The sequence below is a fragment of the Equus caballus genome, chromosome 6 (assembly GCF_041296265.1).
Source record: "Equus caballus isolate H_3958 breed thoroughbred chromosome 6, TB-T2T, whole genome shotgun sequence".
Taxonomy (NCBI): domain Eukaryota; kingdom Metazoa; phylum Chordata; class Mammalia; order Perissodactyla; family Equidae; genus Equus; species Equus caballus.
The window spans coordinates 47,835,782-47,863,670 of record NC_091689.1 but is presented as its reverse complement, the minus strand read 5'-3'; the positions used below and the strand labels follow the sequence as shown (position 1 = coordinate 47,863,670).

Sequence of the window (27,889 nt, the reverse complement as noted above, 5' to 3'; positions counted from 1 at the left end):
TACATCGAAGCCTTAACCAAAGGATCAAAGTTAACCTTATCAATAGTGGAACAAGTTGACATCCTTTGTCCCTGATATAATGCACTGAGATGAATTCAAAAGTTGCCTAATAAATTCTTCTGGATTAGTTGTTTTTATAATTTTTTAGTGCATAAACAATCAAAATAACATAATCATAAGCATTATAAGATGTTGGCAAATAATTATTAAACATAAAAAGTACAATTTCATTGGGAAAAGCCTCTCAATTAAATGGATTGGACTTTTAAAAATTATAGGATACACTCGTAATTGAATGTTAATTATTATAAAACATTAGAAAAAAACAAATTCAGAGGTCTTTTACAAAATAAGTGCACAGCAGTTGAAATATTGATATATTCAAAGACAAAGAAAAACAGCAGAACTATTTCAGGTCAAAGAAGACTAAAAAGATATGGCAACTAAATTAAATGGTATAGGATATTGGGCCAGGGGAAAGTGGGCCGGGGTGGGAGAAGATAATACTTATATCTTCTCAAAGTATCTTTCCGCAAATTACCTAAGTACAAAAGGAAAATCATAAATTTACACAGTGGAGAAACCCAAGTGATCAAAGCAACACATGATCTGGGATTTTCTTTTGCTATAGAAGATGTTATTGAGGAAATTAGCAAAATACGATTATGGTTTGTACATCAAACAAGAGAATTTGGTACTCATGTGAATCCCCTGATTTTGTAAATTTCTCCTGATTTTCATAATTGTACTGTGGTTATGAAAGAGAATGCTTTCGGAAAACACAAAGAAACAGGAAATAATTGCCTGTTTTAAGGAACTATTTAGGAGAAAATGAACATCATGTCCTCAACTTCTCAGATGATTGAGAAAATAAAACTTACGTAAGAGAATAGATATAGCTGAAAACATGTACATGCACATTCATCCACCGATCTTTTGATACAGGGCAAGGCTATTCCTTTTTGATTGGTTTCACTGACTGCAGTTCTGCCTCCTTATTCTTGAATAATCTTACATCAATAAAACATTGTCTAAGATAACCAGTTTTAGATTCTTTAAAGTAGAGTCAGAGCTTAAAGACATTTTTTAAAGCAATCTGTATGTAAGCTCTGTCTAGGTTTTTAGAATTTTTTTGCTAATCTTTTCCAATTCTTATTCAACACTTAATCCAACAACAACTTTCTAGTGACTCACTTTTCTAAAATGTTCCATCTGTATAGAAACAACTCTTCATTTAATTCATATTTTATCCATTAGTGAAATATTTATTTAATTATGCAGAGAACAATTCCTATAACAGTGCAGGGCCTAAAATATCTCAACTAGTGATGACTTCTCTAGATAAATTCTTTTGAAAGGAGGTCCCAAGGGATATTAGTAATGACAATAATTTCAAAATTAAATTAGTGATGTTCCCAAAAGTGGAGTAAGGTACTGTGCTGTATGGCTCTCCCAAGCACCCCCAACTGAGTGTTAATACCAATGAATGGCATCAGTTGTTCAATGTAAGGGACAAACTGTCATGAACTATACTAATTAGGAGATCTTGTATTAATTGATAAAGAAAAAGCCATAATTGACTTATTATTCTACTCAAAAATATATACCAAGTAGTTGTCTAAGTGCTTGGAATATATCAGAGAACAAAATTCCTCCCCATTATGGACCACATATTCAGATATAGCAAGTGGGGAAGGAGAGAGACTGACACCCAGGAAAAAATGGACTAAATAAATAAGTAAACTCCTTGTATGTTAGAAAGTGAAAATTCTATAGAAGAAAGAAAAATTAATACAGCAGTGGAGATATAAGGATGGGAGTTATTTTAAAAAATAATTATGGAGAAGACTTACTGAGAAGCTGATTGAGATTTGAAGAGGATGAAGGAATTAATGTTCTAGACAAAAAAGCGCAGCTAGTACAGTGGTCCCAAGGAAAGACGGTGCTTGATGTGCTTGAAAGCCAGCAAGATGGCCAGCGTAGGTCGAGATTAATGAGTAGGGAAAGAGTCAAAGTAGATTCAGAGAGGTAAGGGAAGTGGTGGTGGTGGTGGTGGGAGTTGGTCAGTCCCTTATAGACCATTTTGAGTAGTTCTACTTTTATTCTGAGTGAGATAGGGAGCCTTTGGAGAATTTTGAATAAGCAAATGATATGATCTGACTCAAAATTTAAAAGATTTACCCTAGTTATCTTGTTGAAAACAGATACCTGGGAGAGGTAAAGTGAGTTAGGAAGCTCAGGCAGGATTCTAGGCATGAGATGATGGTGACTCTGACCGGGGTGGTTGTAACAGATGCAGATATATTTCTAAAGTGATGCAAATAAGATTTCCCAAAGAACTGAATATGAGATGTGAAAGAGAAGGATCAATGATGACTACAAGAATTCTGGTCAGAAGAACTGAAAATTGTGACATAAATTTGCCTTTCACATGGCAGTGAAAACCTAGAATCCATATTCGTAATCCATGGATTTTCTTTATTTACATCCTGTAATGTCTACTAATACTTAGGTTAGGAGAGTTCCACTGAAAGATTTTAATGCCTATTTCAAATTGCATTTTTTATTTTCTTTATGGAGTGGGCTGTGCACAAAGAATTAGAGCTGAGTTTGAATGTGTTTTAGAATCAGTCTCCAGAAATATTTCACTCAGACTTTCCACAGTAGTCCATCTTTCCATCTTGGAACATTTCCTAAGTGGCTTGGAACATTTGTAGTGGTTCTCTAACAATTTTTTCCCAGTGTCTAAGTCAAGTTCTTGATTTGGTGGTCAACATAATGTATGTCATTTATCTTGATCATAAAAGCTGTCATAGAATAATTACAGGTTGACGTTTGTTCAATAAAATGTCTCTTTAACCTACCTGTCACAGTTTTACTTTTATCAACTGACCTCTGATGGTTACTGTTTGGGCACTTGTTTCTGCATGTATTTGTAAATTGAATTGATTGACAGGTCATGAACTATATGAATGATTCTTCTTTCTTTTTAATCCATAGTCTGAAGATTTTCAATTTCTTTTTCAGTTTTCTCTCTATAATACCAGACCCCTGGGGACTGACTTTCACAGAATAATCTTAATTTCATATGGAGCTTTAAAACATATAATGAAACTCATATACCAGTAATGGCAGTCATGTTGGAGATCCCACAAACCTTCTTCTCCTCTAATCTCATTGCTTGGCAGAAAACCTGGAAGTCATCCACACCACTCCATTAGCACCCTCATCCTTAACCAGGTCCATTTTCTTCTTCATTTTAATAACCGCTAACTATAGTTTCCTCTCAATGTGCACTACCCCTCCTTCAACTCACTCTTAACATTTCTTTCTTGAATTACTTGTGTAGCAAGTACAACAAAAAGTACTGATTTAAAAGCTGTCTATAGCTACCTCAACATTCTAGAATTACAGAAGTCATCTTGAGGAGCTCATTTGTTTGGAAAAACCCATTACTTATCCTCTGAAAGCTAAAGATACTTATCTAAAACTAGTAGGAAAAGCTCTGCAAATAAAGAAATATAATTCTCTTTAATGAATGTCAAGATTATGTGGGAGAAGAGGGAGAATGCCTCCCCCTTTTCCCCTTCTAGTTCTTATGGCATTTCAAATAATTAAAATGACATAAGGCAGGTTGGCAGGAGAAAATCAAAGTTTAGTACATGTACATGGGGAATTTCACATAAAGATGAAGAATTCCGAAGACAGGCAAAATGAGGTGTATGTCTTTCTGCACTAAGGAGAGGGACATAGAGGCCTGGGACTTCAGAGGGGGAGAAGGCAATTTACAGAAAGATGAAAAGAGTTAATATTTGGTAAACAAATGTTTGCTGGGCCGTCTATAGATAATGGGACCCGAGAGAGATCTTTTGATAAAATGGCCCTTGCTAGATGCCTTCCTACCTACCACACCTAGAATTATCTATGGTGATAGCTCCTTCGTGGGACAGCCTCTTCTATCTTAAATTTCTTAAGGAAATTTGTGGGAAAGTCAAATGTTCTTCATGAGTCTTCTGAGCCTTGATTTACTTTAGCTCAAAATAATCTGCATACAAGAGTGGCACTACTTGGGGCGGCCTGCCATGAACCTCATCAATTATTATTTGGCTGAATAATAATGGATTATTATTATTTTTTTATTTTTGTTACTCTTTGGAGTCCTTGGACCTGGCAAAGAAGTAATATTAGAGAGAGGCCTCTGATTTAAGTAGAAACAAGTTCCAGAAACATGGCAGAATTTTGGAGGAACCCTGTGAGAGGGAAGGGTTAATGGGCACGAAGACAAGTGCTATCTGATATTCAGTTTTCTGTTTTCTCTCTTGTTTTTCTAATGATTTCTTTAAATCTTCATTAAGAACTATTGACAGCAATATTCGGATGAAACACAGACAAACGAGCAGAGAAGATCCTAAAGAAGGTAGGAGAGGTAGTTTGAGAAGTAATCAAAACATGTAAACATCCACGGAAGAGTTTCAGAAATTTTAGGCACAGGGGTGGAATTCCTTACAGGACCACAGGGTAAAGGTTCAGATTATAGATGCTTAAGTATTAAAGGAAAGTTGACTTTAGATGTGCGGAGGTTTTGTCTTGGGATACACATCCTGCTTTCCATATTGTTCTTCATTCCCTTTCTGAGTTGCCTTTCTATCTTTTAAACATAACTATATTTCCATGACTAAATACCTTAATTAAATATCCGTTATCTTCCATACAAAGTCAAGACTTCTTGTTTGTTCTTTTTTTCTTAACTTCCAAATGTAAATCCTTCCACATCTTTACATAACTTATAGTTTATTCATACAACTTCCAAGTTCCCAAGTGTGTCATATTTTCACATGCCACAAAGCCTTTGCACTAGTTATATCTGTAACTGAAATATTTCCTCCCTTATCTGCATGACTACTATTGATAGTTTCAGATGTAGCCCCAAACAGAGCTTTCTTGACCCCTTTATGTCGAGTTACAAGATGTTTATCCATCCTCTCATAGTATCCATATACACTGCCATCAAAACCCATGTCACACTCTGTTGTAGTTGTTGATTTTCTTGTTTATGGTGTCTTGTTCATCTATGAATTCATACTGTCTGTCTCAGAGAATAGCATCTACTGGATATTCAGTAAATGTTTCTTAAGTAGGAAATTAAATAGATAAATAAATTAAAGTTGTCAGGGAGCCATATGCTGTTTTAAAAAGATACTCCTTTACTTTTAATATAAAAATAAAATGTATAGTATAGATCAATCATAAAGTACAATTCAATTTTTGTTTGTTTCAGGACTTTCAGTGTGTGCATAGATGTGTGTGCACAAATATAAATATTTGTAAAATGTAATCATATTATATTATAATATTCTGTATATTGCTTTTCTCACTTATAAAACAGCATGGACTTTTCCAAGTCAGTACATAGGAAGTGACATTATTATTTTTAACAGTTGCATAGTATTCCATCGAATGGATGTTCTAAATTTTCAAAACTTTATCCCCTTATTGGGCACATGTCTATTTCAAAATTTTCATTATTCTAGATAAGCCTGTGTATTTATATTTGGATACTTGTCCACTTATTTCCTCAGGACCTCTGCCTATGAATGAATTCTTAAATATCTCTGACTTAAGGATTTAATAGTACACACATGGAGAAGTCGTGCTGTGTACATTTTGTAACCACTTCTTATTATAGACATAAAAGGCTGAAGATTTCAGCAAGTAACTGAATGTGATGTTCCTGGGTTTTGCAAATAGCTACTTTCAAAAAGGGAAGAACATTACATTCCTCTTAAAAAAATCCGTTTCTGAAAACATTCATCTCTACATCGGCAAAATATAAAGTAATTTTACAAGGATGAACATAGAGCTGACACATCAATTTTAGGATTCAATAGGAAGAAGCAGTTTGGTTGTCACCTAGCTTATTACTCTTTTCTTTTTCCAGAAAGAATAAGAGGAAATATTCTTTTTATCATAAATAAGTGACAACATCTTTACCAGGAGCGCTAACAACAAGAAAAGAGTCAAATATCTCAACCCCACCAAGTTATATTTGCCCATCCATACTGGCACTTTTCTAAAGATTTAGGTTTTGCTTGGAGTTCAGTTTTTCCCTTCTTTCCAACTTCTTCAGCCTAAATGAAAGTTTCTGGTCTCTGGAATTGTGTTCTTCATGATGGAAAGTTACTATGTGATTTGCTTTAAGGATTTCTGAGATCTTTTTACAAAGAGTTCAAAAAATTTTCTAACTCTGAGGTAAAATATGTTTAAATGAAAAGGAAAATGGGCATGGAGTCAAAATTTCACTGTTTCAATCCTTGTTTTTCCACATAATAAACAACATTTGGTAAGCCATTTAACTTGTTTAAGCATCAGTACTCTTATCTGCAAGATAAAGAAATTATTAATTATTTTGCAAGATAACTGGCAAGAATAATGAGGTCGCATGCCTAAAAATGAACAACACGTTACCTGAGCAAAGAAGGGCTCATCTGCGCTTGTTAGTGGACAAGACTGGCTACACTTTCACAAAAGCCTTAGTTTCTGTCGCTTTGTACTTTACGTGTCAGAATTCCACACTTACTATTCCTCTTTGTCCCTCGGAATATGCTTTCCTTCTTCATGCTCAATATCTGATTTTTTTTTTAAAGATTTTATTTTTTCCTTTTTCTCCCCAAAGCCCCCCGTACATAGTTGTATATTCTTCGTTGTGGGTCCTTCTAGTTGTGGCATGTGGGACGCCTCCTCAGCGTGGTTTGATGAGCAGTACCATGTCCGCGCCCAGGATTCGAACCAACGAAACACTGGGCCGCCTGCAACGGAGCGCTCAAACTTAACCACTCGGCCACGGGGTCAGCCCTCAATAGCTGATTTTTAAAGTGACTTTTTCTTAATTTTTAAAGAAAAGGTCTAATTCTTTCCAAATTTGATACCCATATTCCAGACCTTATGATTTGGCAGAAGGTATAAAGATTTCCGCAATGCCTGTTTTCTCTTCTGGATATACTATTCTGTAACCCACTCACACTGGCAATTCTCCTTTCTTGTGCAAGTATAATGCCAGCATATTTTGATAACCCAGGGGAAGTACTCTCTTCCCTGCCTTTTTACCTGATTGCTACAACTGGGCTCCACCCCTGCCTCATGTCCTATGTTTCTGTTTTTAACACTCAAGGGAACACTTGCTCTGTCCTTTGTCCTAAATGGTCTCTCCTATTTGGTGAGCCTGCTACAATCCCCTGCTTCAGCCATTCTTATTCCTTCGCTATTTCCTGGACCTAATTTTAAAATGACCTATTTTATATCCTGCGTTTTCACTCTTTTAACTTTAAATCATATACACCTGGATTTAAAATGGATTTAAAATTGAACTCATTATTGTGTGTAACTTGGCCATGAAATAATCCAGCTGCAAAAGCCAAAGCATCTGGCTCAAAAGAGCCTTTTGGAAACGCAATGAAACTCCACAATTTGGGAGGGTCTCTGGGGCAACTTCTAATTTGATAATATGCTCAGCTTAAACATTTGCCACTTTTCTTTCATTTTGTTACTTATTTACCCATATAATTATTTGACATAGGGTTATCTGACATATTGAACTGGGATTTTTTTTTGAACTCCCAAGTAGAGTATCAAGAACAGAGCTCATAGATTCTCCTTTTTTTTAATGCTTTCATATGATTTTGTATGTAAATCTTATGACATTGTAATTGTCTAAGCTCTAAATTAGATAATAAATTCCTTGAGGGCAAGGATCACACTTATTTTATTCCTTGCACTTAACACAGTTTCTGGCATGCTCTAAATTGCATTAACTAAGTACAGAATGAATGGAATAATAGATCCATTAAGTGAAAATTTTCTCCATGGTATACTCTGACATTATCTTAGAACAGACAAATGAGGGATTGTATTAAAAAATCTTTTAAACAAAATACTTTGTAACTAAAATATATTCCTTTATTCATTTATTCAGTAAACATATCTTCCTTTAGTGCTTAATATCATGTGCCAGTTTCAAAAATATTAGTGACACATGGAGTAATTTTAGCTTTATCCTGTGAATTGTTTTGTAAAACTAAATGTTATTTTCAATAATTTTATTCTGTGGTTCATATTCTACATGTCTATTGATATTTTCTACCCCTTGCAATTTGCCTCATGGACCTTAATGACACAGCTCTTCCTGTGTATTTCATTCCAAAATCTTTACTTTTTTAGAACTATGCTTTTCTTTACCTTCACTGAGACTTTTACACACTATTAGCTACTTATTTGGCAAAGAAATTTCTGTTAGATTATTAATAGATACTAATAAGCTCTTATGTTATTACTCTGTGATATAATATTTGCATTTTTATCTCATAATCAGCTCATTGTTTTTTCCCCCATTATATTTCCTTATTCAGATATAGTTTTTCCCTAAGTCAAGTTGCTTTCTGCACATATATATTTTATCCTTATGTATGAAGAGGTAAAGTTTGACACATATTTCAAAAATCATTTAATCCAGATGGTTAATTTTTATAAGTATCTCCTCACCCAAAGGTAAAGTCTTCAATATCTGAAAGTAATTCTAGTAAAAACTGCTGAAATTTATTTTTACACAGACTTAAAGTAAGTTGGATGAAATACTTTGGTAAAAAGTGACCAGACGGTAAAAGATTTGACAACTTTTGAAAGGGGATGAAATATGAGAAAAAGCAAATAAAAATCTGTGGAAATATTTTTCTAAATTAAAAATAAAAGTGAACGGGCAAAAGATTCTAAAATATAAAGTTTCTCACATACTGAGAACTAAGATTTAGAGTGTTGTGGAGCTAACTATAAACCTCAAGTGTGCATATAGATTTAAAAGGTATTTTTTAAGATGCAAGTCACTTGAATGATGTTTCGTGTACTGTAGCAGAATAGCAAGACACACACTTCTCCTTCTTCCTCTTATCAGTTCAAACTCATGCACATGGTGATTCTATCAACTTCTCAGAAAATCCATAAATCCTTTCTTGTTTCTAGATGGTCCCACTGTAGCTATATACGCATGATCTATGGCAATAAAGCACTGAAATCAGCACAGCTGTGTAGGAGTTTTCATCTGCTCTAGGTTGTTATTTTTCTCTCTTCAATTGTCTTATAATAAATTGAGTTAAAAATTATCTTCCTTGTGGTGTCGGCCCGGTGGCGCAGCAGTTAAGTATGCACATTCCACTTCGGCAGCCCAGGGTTCACCTGGGTGAACCTGGGTGTGGACATGGTACCACTGGGCAAGCCATGCTGTGGCAGGCGTCCCACATATAAAGTAGAGGAAGATGGGCACGAATGTTAGCTCAGAGCCAGTCTTCCTCAGCAAAAAGAGGAGGATTGGCAACAGACGTTAGCTCAGGGCTAATCATCCCCCCCCAAAAATAAATTATCTTCCTTGTCTTTAATTTGTAACACAGCACAAGTTGAATTTTTTCACATGCCTTCAAGACACGTATTATTCCTTTTTCTGAAATCACTAACCCTTGATTTTCCTTTCAGCCCAACTTTTACTGCATCTGTTTCTGGAACTTGCAGTGGCCAATTAAGAGAAGAACTTGTCATCTACACCATTTCTGAAACATATAATGTTTTCACAGAAGCCAGAAGTAATTTACACAGTGTTCTGGCTTAAAAACAAAAAACAACAACAAAAAAAAGATGGGCTGGAAAGAATAGGAAGTAACCATTTCTTGGTAGGATTGCAGTGTAGTACTTCTGGAATTAGCAAGAATGATGCATTGTTACACAATGATGGGGAAGTTCTGAGTGCATGACTCAGAGACATTCTAACTGGATTTTGCTCTGCTTCTTTTTCTCAGCTAGTTTCTCTCCCCTGGAACTCCTGTTCGTGGTGACACAATTGTTACAGCTGGAAAAAAAGACATAACTGAGCAGATAGGAACCATTTTAAATAATGATCGTTATCCTCACCTGGGCCCTCAGTTTGTCATTCAGCTCCACCTACCACAATCTGTCCTATGTTGCTTATTCACATGTCACAGAAAAAAATATATAAATCACTTCACTGAAACTCTTCTCACCAAATTCAATGTTGACTTCTACATCACAAATCCAACAAGCTCTTTTTGGTCTTCATCTTATTTGATACGTCAACATGATTTGACACATAGCCTATTATCTTTTTTTGTTTCTAATATTTTCTTTTCTTGACTACAGGGCGTTGCTCTCCAGGATTTTCTCATATATATCTGAGCATCCCTTCTTTGTTTCTTTTGAAAACATCTTATCCTCTACCAATCGTTCCATGTTGGAGTTTCCTGGATGTTCATCATTACCCGTGCTCTTATGGTATCTCTTCGATTTCTATGTCTTCAATTATTATCTACATATTCCCAAACTTATGTCCCAAGTCCAGAGTTCTCTTTCACAATTCTTTTTTTTTTTTTTTTTTTTTGAGGAAGAGTAGCCCTGAGCTAACATCCACCACCAATCCTCCTCTCTTTGCTGAGGAAGCTTGCCCCTGAGCTAACATCCACGCCCATCTTCTTCTACTTTATATGTGGGACGCCTACCACAGCATGGCTTGATGAACAGTGCATAGGTCCATGCCCGGGATCTAAACATGCAAATCCCCCAGGCATTGAAGCAGAGCACGCCAACATAACTTCTACACCACTGGGCTGGCCGCTCCTTCACAATTCTTAATTGCATATATATTGTTTACTCATTGCCTCCTCTTGGATGTCTCAAAGAGACTTCAAATGTCACGTGGCCAATTTTAATAACTTACTACCTTTCATTCCACATCTGTCCTTCCTCCAATGTTCCTTATCATGGTTAATGATAACCTTATCAGTTGTTAAATCGATAATCTTGAATTGTCTCATCCTCTCATTATCAATCATCAAAGTTTATCTTTGTTTTAGACTACCAGAGTGTATTTTACCCGTATCCACTTGTCTTCTTCTTCCTGTGTTCTTGGATCTCAAGTAGACATCAATGGACCAATGATCATCCTCAGGCTATGGCACACTGTGCTATACTGGTACATGTATACACCTTTTTCATTTACTTAGTCAGTCAGTCATTTATTTCTAGGAATAATTAAATACTGATGAACCCACCACTACATCCCATCATCTATACCATATGTCGTTTCTTACTGAGCACTGTAATAGCCTCCTTTCTGGCATTATTACAACTACTTTTGCCCTTTTGCAAGCTCTTTTTATAGTGTATCCAGAGTAATTGTTGCAAACAGAGGTGTGATCATATTACTACCTTGTTTTCTACTTCTCAGGATCTTCCTTTTGACCTTAAGGAAAAATTCTTAACATGTCCTTCAGTATTCTGTGAGATCTGTCCCTGTCCTTCCTCTGAACTCATTAAATATCATCCTCAGTTTCTATGTTGCAACCATACTGGTTTTGTAGCTCCTTCAATGCACTAGTCTATTTATTACCTCCTGGACTTCAAACACGCTTTCCTTTCTGCCTAAGGAATCTACTACTCTCCCATCATTGCTATATAACTCATCCTTCAGAGCTCAAATTAAAGGACATTTCCTCCTGGATGTCATGCAAATACCTAGAATTGGTTGTAAGAAGTTAAGTCTACTTGCTATGTTCTTGCCCTCTATATTACATAGAACATGTTATTTGCTTATGTTTGTCTATCATTCCTCAATGATATGCTCAATGCTCAATGAGTTTAAAAGCCTTGAATGAATTGATTCCTAATGTATTCCAGGAAACCAACAGAGTACTTGAGTAGAGTAGACATTTAAATATATTTGTTTGTTAAATGCAAAAATATAAAATATGGAGTGGAAAACATATTGTACTGAGTTCAATTGGGTGAAATAAAAAGCAAATTGTGATTTTAAACTGCTTCCTCATATAGAACTTTTAAAAAGGAACAGCAGGACTTGCTGGAGAATGTTGGAAAACTCAAACATCAAATGATGAGGATGTCTAGTACCAACATGAAATCTAAGCTACCAGGAATATGATCACAGTTCAGATTTAGAGCAAAGAGTTTATATTACAGGAGATGTGGATAAAGAGTAAGAAAAGATTGAGAACAAGGAGAAAGGTCAGTGTGGAATTATCCATAAAGTGTATTCAATAGATGTGTATATAGAGTGCAGTTTGTTTGACTAGCTTACAGAGCACACGAAAGGCTACGCAAATGATAATTTTTCAGGGGAACCATAAACATGTACGGGCATCTATAATGTTACTTAATGGAGAAAAACAATTTACACTCAATGTGTTGGTAATCTAGGTCAGTTGTAAACCATAAAATTGTAATATTAGGTAGCTTAGCCATAGCAATTATTGGAGTAAAGAGAAAGATATCCAATCTCTGGCTCACAGTAAAACAGTAGGAAGACAATATCTTGCTTCTGTCTTATAATATCTGTTGGAAGACAGGACCCCCAGTCTTGAAGCACTCATTGATTTGGAGAGGTAATCAAAATGGTAAGTGAAGCATAAGTAGATCATATGAAACAAATTACTGGAATTGGTACATGACAAAAACTGTCACAAGCCACAAACAAAGCAGAAGTCCAATTAATAGAACTGGGAAAAAAATCAGAGCATGATGGAATCAAAGAAAACTATTAGTCAATAAGCAGCCTATAAAGAACTATTCATACGTAACAAGCAGGTCTCATATTATGCTGACATCCACACTGTATATGTTCAATGTAAATGATGAATTTGCAAATGTGTAGCTTAAGTTTATTCTCAATGTGTTAGAATATTAAGGGACAATAATCTGAAGAAAAAGGCAATATTGAGTTAATTAAGCCCAAGAGCATAAAGGAGTCAGAAGACATTGCACTGTGAGGTTTTGAGGGAAAAAAAAATCAGATATGAGAGATGAAGAACTTTTCAGAAAGACTGAAAAATAATAAATTGTTGAAGAATTGGAAACCAAGGGAGTCCTGGCACTCTATCACAAAGGATAATTAGGTCTAGATGGCAATTCTCCAAGATGTGCAACAAAAGACTAGACTGTGAGTGGTAGAGCCTAAAAAAGGGAAAAGTTGAGCTTGAGTTTGCTCAGCATCACGAAGAAACTATATCTTAGGCAAATTAGGAAGAGAACACAGATATTCTCTACCATTGAGTGGTAGAAGACTGAATAATGAAAAGACGAGAGTTTGTTCCATGATTTATATAATGATACTATAAAATTGTATTTTATATGTAGATATTTTTAACACAGCAATAAAGAAGCTTATTTCATTATAAAAAGCACCAGGTAATTCTGACAAAGCTAATGACTTCATTTAAAGAAGAAATACAATGGGTATATGAGCACAATCACTTTACTAACAAGCCCAAAATCTGTTCCAAAATCAAAACGAGTTCCCAAATCTGATACCATCCTCTTTCTCTATTCCTCTTCTTTCTTCCACTTGTCATGCATAGGCCCATATAAAAATGTCACAGGTTTCCTAACAAATTATCTTCTAACTTCCAGGTCCACTCAAATTTTTTCCCATAGTCAGTTTCCCCCAAACTTGGCTCTCATTGGAGAGTTTGCCCTGCACCATGTATTGTAAACCTGAAAAATTTGGTTGATGCTAGACTTCTTCCTTTCCTTCATCCTCCACCAATAACTGCTCACTAAGATTTTCTAAACAGCTTTATTTAGGTACAATTGACATACACTAAGCTGCACATAATTACTGTGTTCAATGTTTTAGTTTTGATATATGTGTATACCTGTGAAACCAACAACACAATCAAGATAATGAACATATCAATTACCCCCCAAAAGTTTCATCATAATTACCCACCATGTATCCTCTCCTTTCCATGCCTCCCAATCTATCCCTAAGCAATCACTGCTTCCAGTCACAATACAAGAATGCTTGCATTTTCCAGAATTCTATATAAATAGAATCATAAAGTGTAAGATTCATTCCTGTTGTAGTATATATCACCTGTTCATTCCTTTTTAGTTTGTTTACCCATTCACCAGTTGAAGGACATTTGGTTTGTTTCTAGTTTTTGTCTATTACAAATAAAATTGGCATAGAAACTCACGTACAAGTCATTAAATGGATACACGTTACCATGTCTCAAGTAAAAACTTAAGAGTTTAAAAAAACCTGTCAAACTGTTTTTGAAAATGCTTACATCATTTAAATTCCCATTAAGACTGTATGAGTTCCAGTTCCTCAACATTATCGACAAGATTTGGTATAGTCAGTCTTTGTAAATTTAGACACTCTAATAGATGTGTAGTTGTATCTCATTGTGGATTTAATTTGCATTTCCTTATGGACCAACGATACTGAAAATCTTTCCACGTGCTTATTGCCATCATGTACATTCTTTGGTGAAGTGCCTGTGCAAATTTCTTGCTTGCTTTTAAGTAAGGTTGATTGTTTTCTTATTACTGATTTTTGAGAATTTTTAATAAATTTTCAATACAAGTCCTTTATCAGATACATGATTTGCAAGTATTTTCTCCCAGTCTGTGGCTTGTCTTTCATTCTTCTGTGACTTTTGAAGAGCAGAACTTTTTGATTTCGGTGATATCCAGTTTATCAAATTCTTGTTTTCTGACTCATGCTTTTGATATTGTATCTAGGAAATCTTTGCCTAACCTAAGGCCATGTAGATTTTCTCCTCTGTTTTTAACAACTGTTGCCAATCTTTTTTTTTTTTCTGCTTTATCTCCCCAACCCACCCCCCCCCCACCCCCGTACATAGTTGTATATCTTAGTTGCAGGTCCTTCTAGTTGTGGGATGTGGGACGCCGCCTCAACGTGGCCTGACGAACGGTGCCATGTCGGCGCCCAAGATCGGAACCCTGGGCCGCCGCAGCGGAGTGCAAACTTAACCACTTGGCCACAGAGCCGGCCCCTCCTCTTTTTTTTTTTTTCAAGTTTTGTAGTTTTAGGTTTTAGATTTATGTCTATGATCCATTTAGAGTTAATTTTTGCATAGGATGGAAGGATTGAAATTCATCTTACTTCATATGGATAGCTAATTGTTCCAGTGCCTGTTGTTAAAAATATAATATTCTTTATCAAAAATGAGTCATCCATATATGTATTGATTATGCTAATACAACATTGTCTTCATAATACTACTCAGCTTTACTAAAAAATCTTGAAATATGATAATGTTGATCCTCCAACTTGTTCCTTGTTTTCTAATTTGTTTTGACTATTCTAGAGCCTTTGGATTTCCATGTAAATTTTAAAACCAATTTGTAATTTCTATCAAAAAATGCCTACTGCCATATTGATTTTGGTTGCACAGAATTTGTAAATCAATTTGGGGAGCATCGACACAACAATAATGTCTTCTAAGCCAAGAACATAGTGTATCTTTCCAATTATTTAAGTCTTCTTTAACTTCTGTCAGCAATATTGTGTAGTTTAGAGTGGATAGGATTTTCACAGTTTGGGTCAGATTTATCCCTAAATATTTTATATAATTTTCATACTATTAAATGGAATTTGTTTTTTCCATTTCAATGTCTGGTTTTTTGGTTCTTCATTTTTGTATGTTGATCTTGTATCCTGCAAACTTGCTAAACTCAGTTACTAGTTCTGTTGTAGATTCCATCAGACATCCTACACAGACAATCAGGTCGTCTGCAAAGAAAGGCTGTTTTGCTTCTTCCTCTTCAATACGGATGCCGTTTCTTTCTTTTTCTTACCTGATTGGACTGGATAATCTCTCCAGTACAATGTTGAATAGAAATGGTAAAAGTGAACATTCTTGTCTTGCTCTTGATCTTAGGAAGAAAGCATTCCGTCTTTCAACAATAAGTATGATTTTAGCTGCAAGTTTTTCATAGGCATCCTTTATATACCCAGTTTGCAGAGAGTTTTTATTTGCAAAAGTCTTTTTTTTACATCTATCAAGTTGATTGAATTATTTTTTCTGTTTAGGTGTTTTAATATAGCAAGTTGTATTAATTGATTTTTGAGTGTTAAACTAACCTTGCATTCCTCAGATAAACCCTGCTTGGTCATGATATATTATCCTTTTTATATATTGTTGGATTTCATTTGCTAACATTTTGCTTTGATTTTTGCATATATGTCTGTGAGAGATATTCATAGGTAATTTTCTTTCCCTGTGATGTATTTTTTGGTTTTGATATCAAGATATATTGGTCTCATAGAACATATTGGAAGGTAGTCACGACTCTATTTTCTGGAAATGTTTGCTTAGAATTGGTATTTTTTTCCTTAAATATTTGTTAGAATTTACCAGTGAAACCAATAGGGCTTGAAATTTTCATTGTGGGGAGACTTTTAGTAACAATAATATACAAATTATTACTTTTTTAGTGGGCTTTTGTAGTTTGTGTCTTGTAAGGAATTTGTCCTTTTTATGTAATTATCAATTTATTGGCAAAGAGTTTTCATAATATTTCCTTATTATCCTTTTAATTCTGTAAACTTTATAGTGATCCCCATTCTTAATATCGGCAATTTGTGTCTTTCCTTTTCCTCATCAGTCTGACTTTAGTTTTATCCATTTTATTTGTATTTTCAAAGAAGCAGGTTTGGGTTTCATTTATTCTCTTTATTTTTCTGTTCTTTATTTCATTGATTTCTGCTTTTATCTTTATTACACCCTTCTTCTGCCTACTTTGAGCTGAATTTTCTCTTCTTTTTCTAGTTTCTTAAGGTGACGATTGAGACCTCTCTTCTTTTCTACTATAGTGTTTAGTGCTATAAGTTTCCCCTTAAGGATTGTTTTAGTGACATCCCACAAATTTTGATGTCTGCATTTTCATTTTCACTCATTCTTAAATATTTTCTAATTTCCTTTTGATTTCTTCTTTACCTATTGAATTATTAAAAGTGTGCTATTTAGTTTCCAAATATTTGAAGTTTTCCAGACATATTTCTGTTATTGATTTCTAATTTAATTTTATTGTGATCATAGAAGATATTTCATATGATCTGAATTAGTTTTAATTTACTGAGAATTTTTATATGTTCAAAAATATTATCTATCTTAAGAAATGTTCTGTATGCACTTGAAAAGAACATATGTTCTGTTATTACTGGATGAAATGTTCTATAAATGTTGATCAGGTTAAATTGATAGTGTTGTTCACTTCCACTATGTTCTTACTGATTTTATACCTATTTGTTCTACCAGTTATTGAGAGATATTTACATCTTCTACCATAATTGAGGATTTTCTGTTTCTCCTTGCAGTTCTATAAGTTTTTGCTTCATGGATTTTGAAGCACCAGTGTTAATTTCATAAACATTCAGGATTGATATGCACTCTCAATAAATGGATCCATTCACTATTATGAAATGATTTTCTTTATCCCTGGATATACTTTTTGTTCTGAAATGGACTTTTGCTGATTTTAGTATAGCCACTCTGGCTTTATTTTAATTGGTGTTAGCATAGCATATCTTTTTCCATCATTTTACTTTTAGCCTATTTTCGTCTTTATATTATTTAGACATCATACAGTTAAATTTTACTTTTTAATCCAGTCTTCCAATTTCTGCCTTTTAGCTGAGTGTACTTAGACTACTTACATGTAATGTAATTATAGACATATTTGGGTCCAAATCTCTTATCTTGCTCTTTGCTTTTTGTTTGTCCTATCTATTCTTTGCTCCTTTTTCATCTCTTTATGGCTTCTTTTGGATTAATTGGACATTTTTTACAATTCACTTTATCTACTTTGTTGGCTCGTTAGCTGTAACTCCTTGTTTTGTCATTTTAGTAGCTGTTTTAGAGTTATAGTATGCAATTTTAGCTCATCATAGTCTACCTTCAAAAGATATTTCATTTTATGAATGTTATAAACTCCACACTACATAGCTATTATTCTTGCTTAAACAACTGTCTTTAAAAAATACTTAAATGATAAAAGTTATATATTTACCTATGTAGTTACCATTTCTGGTACTCTTTATTCCTTGTGTTGAACTATATTTCCATCTAATATTTTTTTTCTGTCTGAAAGACTTTCTTTTACATTTCTTGTGGTGTGGGTCTAGGGGTGATGAATTATTTCATCTTTTAAAGGAGAAAAGCATCTTCATTTCTTCTTCATTTTTGAAAGATATTTTTGCTAGTTAAGGAAATTTAAGTTGGAAATGTCTTTGTCTTTCAGTGTTTAATAATGTTGCTCCGCTGTCTTCTTGTATGCATGTTTCTGACAAGCAATCTGCTGTTATCCTATCTTTGTTGCTCTGTACGTATGAGTCTTTTTCTTTTCTCTGACTGCTTTTAAAATTTTCTTCTTATTAGGACCGGCCACATAGGATAGTGGTTAAGTTCACGTGCTCCACTTCATGGGCCTGAGGCTCGCAGGTTCAGATCCTGGGTGTAGACCTACACACTGACCATCAAGCTATGCTGTGGCAGCATCCCACATAGAAGAACTAGAAGGACACACAACTAGGATATACAACCATGTACTGGGGCTTTGGTGAATTAAAAAAAAAAAAAAAAGGAAGATTGGCAACAGATGTTAGTTCAGGGCCACTCTTCCTAACCAAAAAAAAAAAAAAAAGCATAAAAGTAAGCCACACTTCCGTGCTATATTATCTAACAAAGACCAAGTGCATTGAGCCAGAAACCTAGAAAAAGAAATTTCTCTTTATCACTGGATTTGGACAATTTATTGTGATATGCCTTGTTGTAGTGTTATTCACGTTTCTTGTGTTTGAGGTTTGTCAACCTTCTTGGATCTGCAGGCTTATAATTTTCACTAACTTTGAAAGTTTTTAAGCCATTATTTCTTCAAATGCCCACTGCCTTTTGGAAGACTTCAATCACAGATATATAAGGCTGCTTGAAGTTGTCCCATAGCTCACTGATGCTCTTTTCATTTTAGTTAATTTTTTCTCTCTCTCTGTGTTTCATTTTGGGTAGTTTCTATTGCTATGTCTTCAAATTTACTAATCTTTTTTTTTCTGCAACATCTAATCTGCCCTTAATCCCATTCAGTGTATTTTTTTTAATATCACTTACTGTAGTTTTCATCTCTAGAAATCTAATTTGGCTCTCTTTATATACTTCTTGTCTCTACATAATTTTTGAACATACAGAAAATATTTATCGTAACTATTTTAATGTTCTTGTCTGCAAATGCTAACAGCTTTATCCATTCTGGTTTGGTTTCAATTGATTAGTTTTTTCTCTCATTATGAGTTGTCTTTTTCTACTTTTTCCATGCTAGATAATATTTGTGTTTTTTTTAAAGATTTTGTTTTTTTCCTTTTTCTCCCCAAAGCCCTCTGGTACATAGTTGTCTATTCTTTGTTGTGGGTCCTTCTAGTTGTGGCATGTGGGATGCTGCCTTAGCACGGTTTGATGAGCAGTGCCATGTCCGGTCCGCACCCAGGATTTGAACCAACGAAACACTGGGCCGCCTGCAGCGGAGCGTGTGAACTTAACCACTCGGCCACCAGGCCAGCCCCCATACTAGGTAATATTTTATTTAATTCCAGATATTCTGAATTGAACCTTGCTGAGTTAAAAAAATTTTTTTTATTCCTTTAAACATTCTTAAGCTTTGTTCTAGGATACTATTGTACACAATTACACAAAATTGTTTATTAGACATATTTGATTATGGAAATAATATTAAAAATGTTGTACAATAAATCAATTATCTAATTATATTTTGCCTATTTTACTTTAGTTTTTGACATAATTTAACTACACAACAATTGTTATTTTTATTTCTGACATATTAGTCCAAAAGAAAGGGCAGAAATTTAAAATATTCAGTTCAATAACAACAGTATATGAGTAAATATTTCCCTTAATTTTTGTAAATCTGTAGTGAATATTTCTCAATTTCCTTTGGTTGTTTCATGTCCTATATTGAAGAAAATATGGGTATGAAAGGGAACTTCACTCTTTTAATGACTTCTCTTTTTTGGTTGACTCCACCTCTATTATGTAACCTTTCTGGTTTTTTGTGGAGGTGAGATGACTTTTACAGTTCTTAGTGGTTCTCTTCCTTAGGAGAACATTCCTAGGGAACAATACAAGGAGATTTAGGAACCATACAACTCTGGAACAGACAAACTCAGAATGGTGCTACATGAAAACCCTGGATCTGCTGGTAAAAGCTTCTCATTTATCCTTTAATGGAGTATAGCGTGATTCTGACAGTCAGTGGATCTGATTTAATAGTAATTGGCATCAGGAGAGTGAGGAATTGGAAGAGGGCATTAAGCTTATACGGCAGTATCTTTTATCTGCCATAGATTCAAAATCGAAGATATGAGATAAGGATTAGATTTGGCATCAGTTTTGTAAAACTGCTGACGTGAAATTAAGCAAGGAACTGAAATTAACCGAACTGTACTGAGTATGAAAACAATGGTCGTTAGAAAAGATAGAATATGTAGGAATGAATATTGATTGAAAGTTGATTGCTTAGAGGAAATTTAGAATAACACCCCTGGGTTTTGAAATCTACTTCATGATTTATATGGACATGTTAAACTCGTTGAGTACTTTTACTTTTTAAAAATTTTTTTTCAAGCTTTTCATTGATGTATAACATGCCACATGAAAGTGGAAGTCCTAAGTGCACAGTTCAGTGACTTATCCCAAAGTGAGTGCTCCTGTGTGGCTACCATAGCATTTTTACTTTTAAATTCATGTCAGGTTAGAGTAGACTAGAGGTATGAGAGTGATAACAGTTTTAAAGAGTGTTTTATGCTATATCTGGAGATAAGATCCAATACTGGGGTTTTTCAAATATAAACACTGTCACTTTATTCCATCAGTGTATTGTTCAGCTACTATTTAGCAGGCGCTGTACCAGGTACTGGTGAAACTATGGTGAACATGATAGATATAATCCATTCCCTCATGGAACTTACCATCTAACAATGTGGATCAGGTAGGCTTGGAGATGGGGACATCATAGTTCAATATTGCTTTGTGCCTGCAGGGAGAACTGCCCACTTCTAAGTTTCATTGATCCTTTTCAGTTTTCCAGGTTTTAAGGCCTGGTCTTGCCATTTTTTTCCATCTTCTACTTTCCTCTAAGTACTTAGTCCTAGGTTGTCTATAAAAATGAACATTTTCAAAGCTATTTCACTATACCGTTCTGGGTATGAATTTTTCCCTGTCTGCCTTGCCATTTAGAAGGAAGGTTTTTCAGTCTTGGTTTGACCTTCTTTGTTAATGTCAAACCTCTGAAACCATCTGTCTTCCCCAAAGTCTCTTTGGAGGAAGACTATACTTTTGCCCTCTTTCTTTTTTCCACAGAATTTAGAAGACGTTTTGTCCACTTGAGTTCCTTCCCTTTTGCTCTGGTCTCAGTTCTCAGTGCCTGTTTGATCACCAGTTCTCTCGGTGAGTACTTTGTCAGATTTACTTGCAGCCTTAGCCCACTCAGACAAGAATCATTGAAAAGCAAAAAATTCTCCTGAAGGCTAAATAGCATCTAAAAACATGCTCCATGGTTCCAAAGGATTGATATTAGAAGAACAAAATAAGGACATAACCATGAGACCCAAAAAAATGAACAAAATATTAGAACAGTTCCCCCCAAAATAAAATAAACTCTCACAGGAAGAAAATGCATTTTACTTAAAGATTTGAAATTATGTCTAACTAAAAAATAAAAAATACAGAATTATTGAGATGAAAGGGAATTTTAGGAATACTTTAATAAATTCAAATGCTAAAAATTAATCTAAAAATGTATTGAGGGAGGCCAGATATCCATCAGTGGGACCACAGCTTCCTATGTTAGCTAAAATAATCACCGCGCGGTAGCTATTTTAGGGGGGAGGGGCGTGATTATTTTATGGTACAAGGTAATAGGAAAATATTTCCATCTTAATTTCCATTTAAATAGATAAGTTTCAGTCAGATTTCAACTACTATTTTAAAAATTCATGGCATTTTACATATACGTGTGAAATGTGTGTTAAATTTCTTGTTACTGGTCTTTCCTTCGTCATCATCAGCCTTCTTTCTATTGATTTTAGGATTTTGGAGAAACTTATGGAGATCATCCTTGTAAAATTTTGTAACACCTTATTTAAATATTAAACTCTCCTTGGAGGTTATATAAGTTGACATTATCATGAATATCAGTCATAAAATAAAGATATCATATAGCATTGTGTTGCTTAGCTTTACAAGCTTTACATCCTTACTTACTTTGAAGCCTGTGATACTGATATTTGTATTTGAATTCTTATGAAATAACATTCTTCTATTGTACATGGGTGGGTCCAGGAATGTTTCTCAAATCTGGCTTTGAAAAATAAGTAAGTAATCTAAAACATAATAATTCTCTACTTGTTCTTTGGATCTTGACCAATTGATGCCTTTATCCATTGTTGCAGGAGGAACAGACAAGAAGCTGAGACTAACAGCTGGTAAAGATAATTGTACTGGGAGAGTGGAGGTGAAAGTCCAGGAGGAGTGGGGAACTGTGTGTAATAATGGCTGGGACATGGATGAGGTCTCTGTGATTTGTAGGCAGCTAGGATGTCCAACTGTTATCAAAGCCACTGGATGGGCTAATTCCAGTGCAGGCTCTGGACGCATTTGGATGGATCATGTTTCCTGTCGAGGAAATGAATCAGCTCTCTGGGATTGCAAACACGATGGATGGGGAAAGCATAACTGCACTCACCAACAAGATGCTGGAGTAACCTGCGCAGGTAAGACTTGCATAACTCAAAGCCCCAACATGAAATGTTTTGCAGGAAAAAATATTTAGATGAGTTAAAAATGAAAAAGAGCTAGTTTTCTGTAAGTATCGTAGTCCACGAATAAAGTTATCCAACCCAATGTTAAAAGACCAGAAAATACATGGCAAAGCCTATATTTAAAAAAAAATCAAAAGAGATTCTGAATGCTACTATCAATGAGGAAGTGACTAGCTTCAATTTTATATTTAGGAATCCTGCTACAGCCTCCTACTCCTATATAAAAATACCATGATATCTAGGTTATTTCATTGTTCCACTTCCCAGTAATGTGCTGCTTTCATACATTCGTCCATAAATCATGACCTTTTTGTCCATTAATTGATAATCAACTTACTGAATTAAGAAATAAATATTCTTAACACTAATCTTTCTTTGTTGGAGGAAGGATGTTTTGCAAAGTATGATTGCTTTTTCCAGTGTACAGTGCTAATCATTTCATTTACATGGTAGTTTTAATTTATAAAACATTTCGTAAGTTTTAATTCAGTTGATCTTACCTTAACTCAGAAAGTTATGTGTCAGATCTTTCTGCTGACAAATCCTAAGGCCATGTTTCTGACACAATTCAGATTCCTGGTCTTCCCATTTCTCCTTGCTCATTTCATCAGTTTTTATGCAACCCTCTCACCTCCCAGCCTCTGTCTTAAAGACCATCTCCTCCCTAAGACTGAGTTTAGAAAGGACTAATCTCTACTCAAGCATTGTGGTATAATGGGAGCAACACAGGCTAGCATCTAGAAGAAAAACACTGGACTAAATTCCACCTCAGCCATTCATTAATGCAATTATTTTGAACAAGTTGTTAAATCTTTCTAAACTTTAGTTTTTGAGAACTCAATAACATAACACATGTAAAGCTACTGGTACACTGTCTGATGTATAATAGGTATTAAAGGTTAACATTCGTTTCCTCATGGCTCACTGTTTCTCGTTACCTTGACAACTTAGTTTTCTTCTTCCTGCTTTCTCTTCCGCTTCCTCCTCCTCTTCTTCCTTCTTTTTCCTCTTCTTCCTGCCTTTTATTGCTAATCATTATGCAAAAAAGATAGGAAATGATAATAGGAACATCTAAATCAAACATAGACAGCAAAGTTAAAAATCATAATAAGTTTTGCCAGGTTCTTACTATAATTATTACCATCTATAGAGCTGACTGTTTAAGCTAAGACATCAGTGTAGTACTTTTGACTCTAGCTTTCTGTTATTTTGATCTGAAAGATGGAGTTCATCAAACTTGCTTTTTGAAGTTTATGCACCTAAAGCTCTAACTGGGACATAAGAACAGAAAGGGACGCATAGCCACTCCAGGACTCACTAGTCTCTTGAGGTTTCAGAGCCTGCATTTCTGAGACTCTTCACCATGATTAATACTCAATCCTCAGAGCCTCAACCTCTTGGGAGATTTTATTATCACCACGTGCACTGGGGTGGTATAGCATATTGGTGAATAGAATAGACTGTAGCGCTAGACTGTCTATTTTTCACATCCTAGTTCTACTATTTTCTAAGTGTTTGATCCTGTGCCAATTATTTAACCTCAGTTTGTTGGTCTGTGAAATAGGGATAGTGGTAATAACGCATAATGCTTAATGCTGTTGTCAAGACTAAACAAGATAGCGTATTTGATACACTTGGAATAGCATATACATATTTTGATTGTGAGCTCTTATTATCATTATTATTATTATTAATTGTCCATAATCAAAAATCTTAAGAGGAGGTCTTTGCCTGGAGTTTAGAACTTTTGAAATTGAATTACTGTTTCAAAAAAGAACTTCTAAACATTTTGTTCAACCACAAACAGTTTTTGTTTTTCAGGTGTCCCCAAATTTCACTCCAAATCTTCTTTTCTCAGATATTTTAGTCCTCATAGAAAATCTGAGTGATAGCGTATAGAGAGAATCTTCTTTATAAGAAAGTTGTTCTTTGCTAAAAATGGTGCCAGATGCTTTGGGGAGGGGAAAAAAAGCTTCAATTCAAATAGGAAATTGGTAAGAAAGGAATTATTTTGACAGATTTTTTCTTCAATTTTTAATAATTTGATATACCATAAGGTACTTGTGCAAACTATTATGCATGCTTATGCATTTTTATTTTTTGCTTTTTCTTGTTTTCTAATTTCAAATTCAACTTTAGACAATTATCCATGCTCTGAATAAAGAAAGATTAAAGATTTTAAATGTTCAACAAACGACCAACTTGTCATTTTTACTACTTCATTGTATGCACCAGTTTTATTTTTTCTAGTTTTTAAAAGAAATACTTTGAGACAAATTTATCTATTTCTACATATAAGAGGGTTTACTCTGTCTTAGTAATGAAAGGAAACAAAACAAAACAGAAAGTAAATTTTAATCTGTAAACATTTTCCTTGGTAAGTAGATGTAGATGAAAGCCCTAATTGTTAGCTTGTTTTTAAAAGATTAAAATTTTGCAATATGTAAAGATGGGTAGCATCCACAATGAGGCACCATTTTTAAGGACAGCATCAAATCTCAAGTGTCGGGAGGAATCCTATTTTCTAAAATCACTTCCAAACTCTGGCCTTTTCTCTGCTCTAGATGGATCCAGCTTGGAGATGAGGCTGATGAATGGAGGACACCGGTGTTCAGGCAGAATAGAGGTCAAATTCCAAGGACAGTGGGGAACAGTGTGTGATGATAACTTCAACATAAATCATGCTTCTGTGGTTTGTAAACAACTTAAATGTGGAAGTGCTGTCAGTTTCTCTGGTTCAGCTAATTTTGGAGAAGGCTCTGGACCAATCTGGTTTGATGATCTTGTATGCAATGGAACTGAGTCAGCTCTCTGGAACTGCAAACATGAAGGATGGGGCAAGCATAATTGTGATCACGCTGAGGATGTTGGAGTGATTTGCTTAGGTAAGGACTGATCTGAGTTTGTTCTGTTCCCCATGAGAGGACAAAAGAAAGGGGGTAAGGGTCTTAAAATCCTGAACTCTTAAAAACATAATGAAGACTGCTTCTTTTATCATTTTATTATTACCTAATTTCAGGTTTCAGTTCTGATACCTGTGGAGATTTTACCTTTACTGAAATTAGGATAAAGAGGTTAGGGAGGAAGGATGAACAGTGAAATTGATATCTAAGTCATGAGGATAGAAGGAGGTGTTTAGAGAACAGTCCAGTATCCCCCTAAAAAAAAAAGAAAGAAGGAAAAAGAAAAAAGAGCCTAACTAGCAAATTTTGCTTTCTAGATGGGTTTTAAAAGTAAATCACCCCCTTGTCCTCTACCTACAAAAGTTTCCTCTTTAGCCATGTTAACCCACCCGTTCCCAAACTGTTAGTCCAAATTCACAGAATCAAATAATTAAAAAAAATAATTTTGGTTTCCTATTGAAACCTCATTTATGCTAGTGCAATGGCATGAGCAGACATTGTGTCTAGAGACTTTCAGGTTCCATGCTTGATCAGGAGGACAATGGTTTGTGTGTGCAGGGACTCCACTCACCTTTTTTCGCTTCAATTCTTAGTTTGATGAAGACCTAGTATATCTTGAATCCCAGGGAACATTTAGGAAAATATAATTAGAGTAAAAACATGCCTGTCGTCATCAGGTATCTTTTCTTTTGCAAATGAAGGAGAATCAATTCAAACTAACTTTAAAATAAGAGAATACTGTCTCAGAAACTGGGAAATCTAGGAGGTACAGTTAGCTTCATGCATGGCTGGATTCAAGCACCTAAATAATGTCATCAGGGTTTTCTATTTCTTGAACTTGCTTTTTTCTTGTTGAACAATATGGCTGTCTATAGTCTGAACCACAAAGAATGGGATTCCTACCGAAAAGATGGATTTCATTAGCTGAAGAACGTGAAAGGGATTTGGGGTAGAAAAAACACAGTATGTACCTTCTATTTTCCTTTACCCATCAAAATCTTTCTAGGTCCTCTATCAGCACTATTTTTCTCAATGTGTTTTATACATGCTGAGGAATCACAATAAACAGTATGATGGCAACAAAAATTAAAATGGCCAGCAAAAAAAAAGCAATTTATTTATTACAAGATATTACTCAGAATCAAGATCTGTTCTTTGACGAATATTGATTGGGGGAAGGAGAAGGTAGTAATAGGGAGGTCCTTTTTCTCTTTTCTTTGCTTTTAAACTAAGGAAGTGGTCACAAAGGGACCAAGTATAAAATATAAACCAGGTAATATAGATAGGTAATGCAGTCAGAGGCAAAAGTGAGTGTTGAATATTGAGGCAAACTGGAGTGTGTAGGTACCACCTAAACACATGCAAATGTATATTTAACAGCAACAACAAAATTCCAACAAAAACTCTGTGGTCAAACAAGAAAATTTCACCCTGAACCTCCTGTTAGGAACGCTTCCTATAGTGCATGCTTTCCTTACTGAGAAGTACTGTCTTCTTGCCTGATCCACTCCTCCTTCCATCTTTGATTTTCAGTGGTAGTATATTACTGCTTTCTCTGTCTCGACTATATCTTCCCTTTTTTCCTTAACTCATCTCAGGTACATCTATTTAGAATCCCCTTATTCTTGTTGTTTCTTTGTCACAGACTTGTTTTGTTTCTCTCTTACAGAAGGAGCAGATATGAGCCTGAGACTGGTAGATGGAGTCACTGAATGTTCAGGAAGATTAGAAGTGAAATTCCAAGGAGAATGGGGGACAGTGTGTGATGATGGCTGGGATAGTAAGGATGCCGCTGTGGTATGTAAGCAACTGGGATGTCCAACTGCCATCACCGCCATTGGTCGAGTTAATGCCAGTGAGGGAACTGGACACATTTGGCTTGACAGTGTTTCCTGCCATGGACATGAATCTGCTCTCTGGCAGTGTCAACACCATGAATGGGGAAAGCATTATTGTAATCATAATGAAGATGCTGGGGTGACATGTTCTGGTAAGTTCAAACAGAGAGAAAAACAGAGGGAAGGACCTGTGGTCTTTAGGAGTAGGAACAGGTGTGAGATATGAGGGATGGAAATATCTATTGATTTTTTTGTTAGGGATTCTTTTATGCATTCTTTATTTGACTAGTTTGGAGTGTTGTCTTACTCAATTTTCTGTATTAATTATTCAGACTGCTGTTAGGGACCACACTTTGAACTCTAAATCTTCTTGGAGCTCTAAGAGACAAAATGTTATAGGTCTCTTTTTTTAATATATCTGACTTGCTCATATTTTTCTGCCATTA

General features: G+C 34.9%; 1 protein-coding gene across 7 annotated transcripts in view; it reads left to right on the top strand.

The window, feature by feature from the left end:
- CD163 (CD163 molecule) overlaps window positions 1–27,889 on the top strand; it is a 47,300-nt gene that overhangs the window by 3,670 nt on the left and 15,741 nt on the right. The window contains exons 1-7 of one of the 7 annotated variants that reach the window (XM_070270961.1): window positions 19,958–20,082; window positions 20,756–20,871; window positions 21,243–21,329; window positions 22,334–22,366; window positions 22,470–22,654; window positions 25,267–25,587; window positions 27,275–27,595. In XM_070270961.1, coding sequence (XP_070127062.1) covers window positions 22,543–22,654; window positions 25,267–25,587; window positions 27,275–27,595 — 754 coding nt within the window. In that variant the 5' untranslated portion in view covers window positions 19,958–20,082; window positions 20,756–20,871; window positions 21,243–21,329; window positions 22,334–22,366; window positions 22,470–22,542. Of the gene's footprint in view, window positions 1–19,287; window positions 19,438–19,878; window positions 20,083–20,755; window positions 20,872–21,242; window positions 21,330–22,333; window positions 22,655–25,266; window positions 25,588–27,274; window positions 27,596–27,889 lie in introns of those variants that run through there. The other 6 variants (XM_070270962.1, XM_070270963.1, XM_070270960.1 and 3 more) reach the window with 6 other exon arrangements.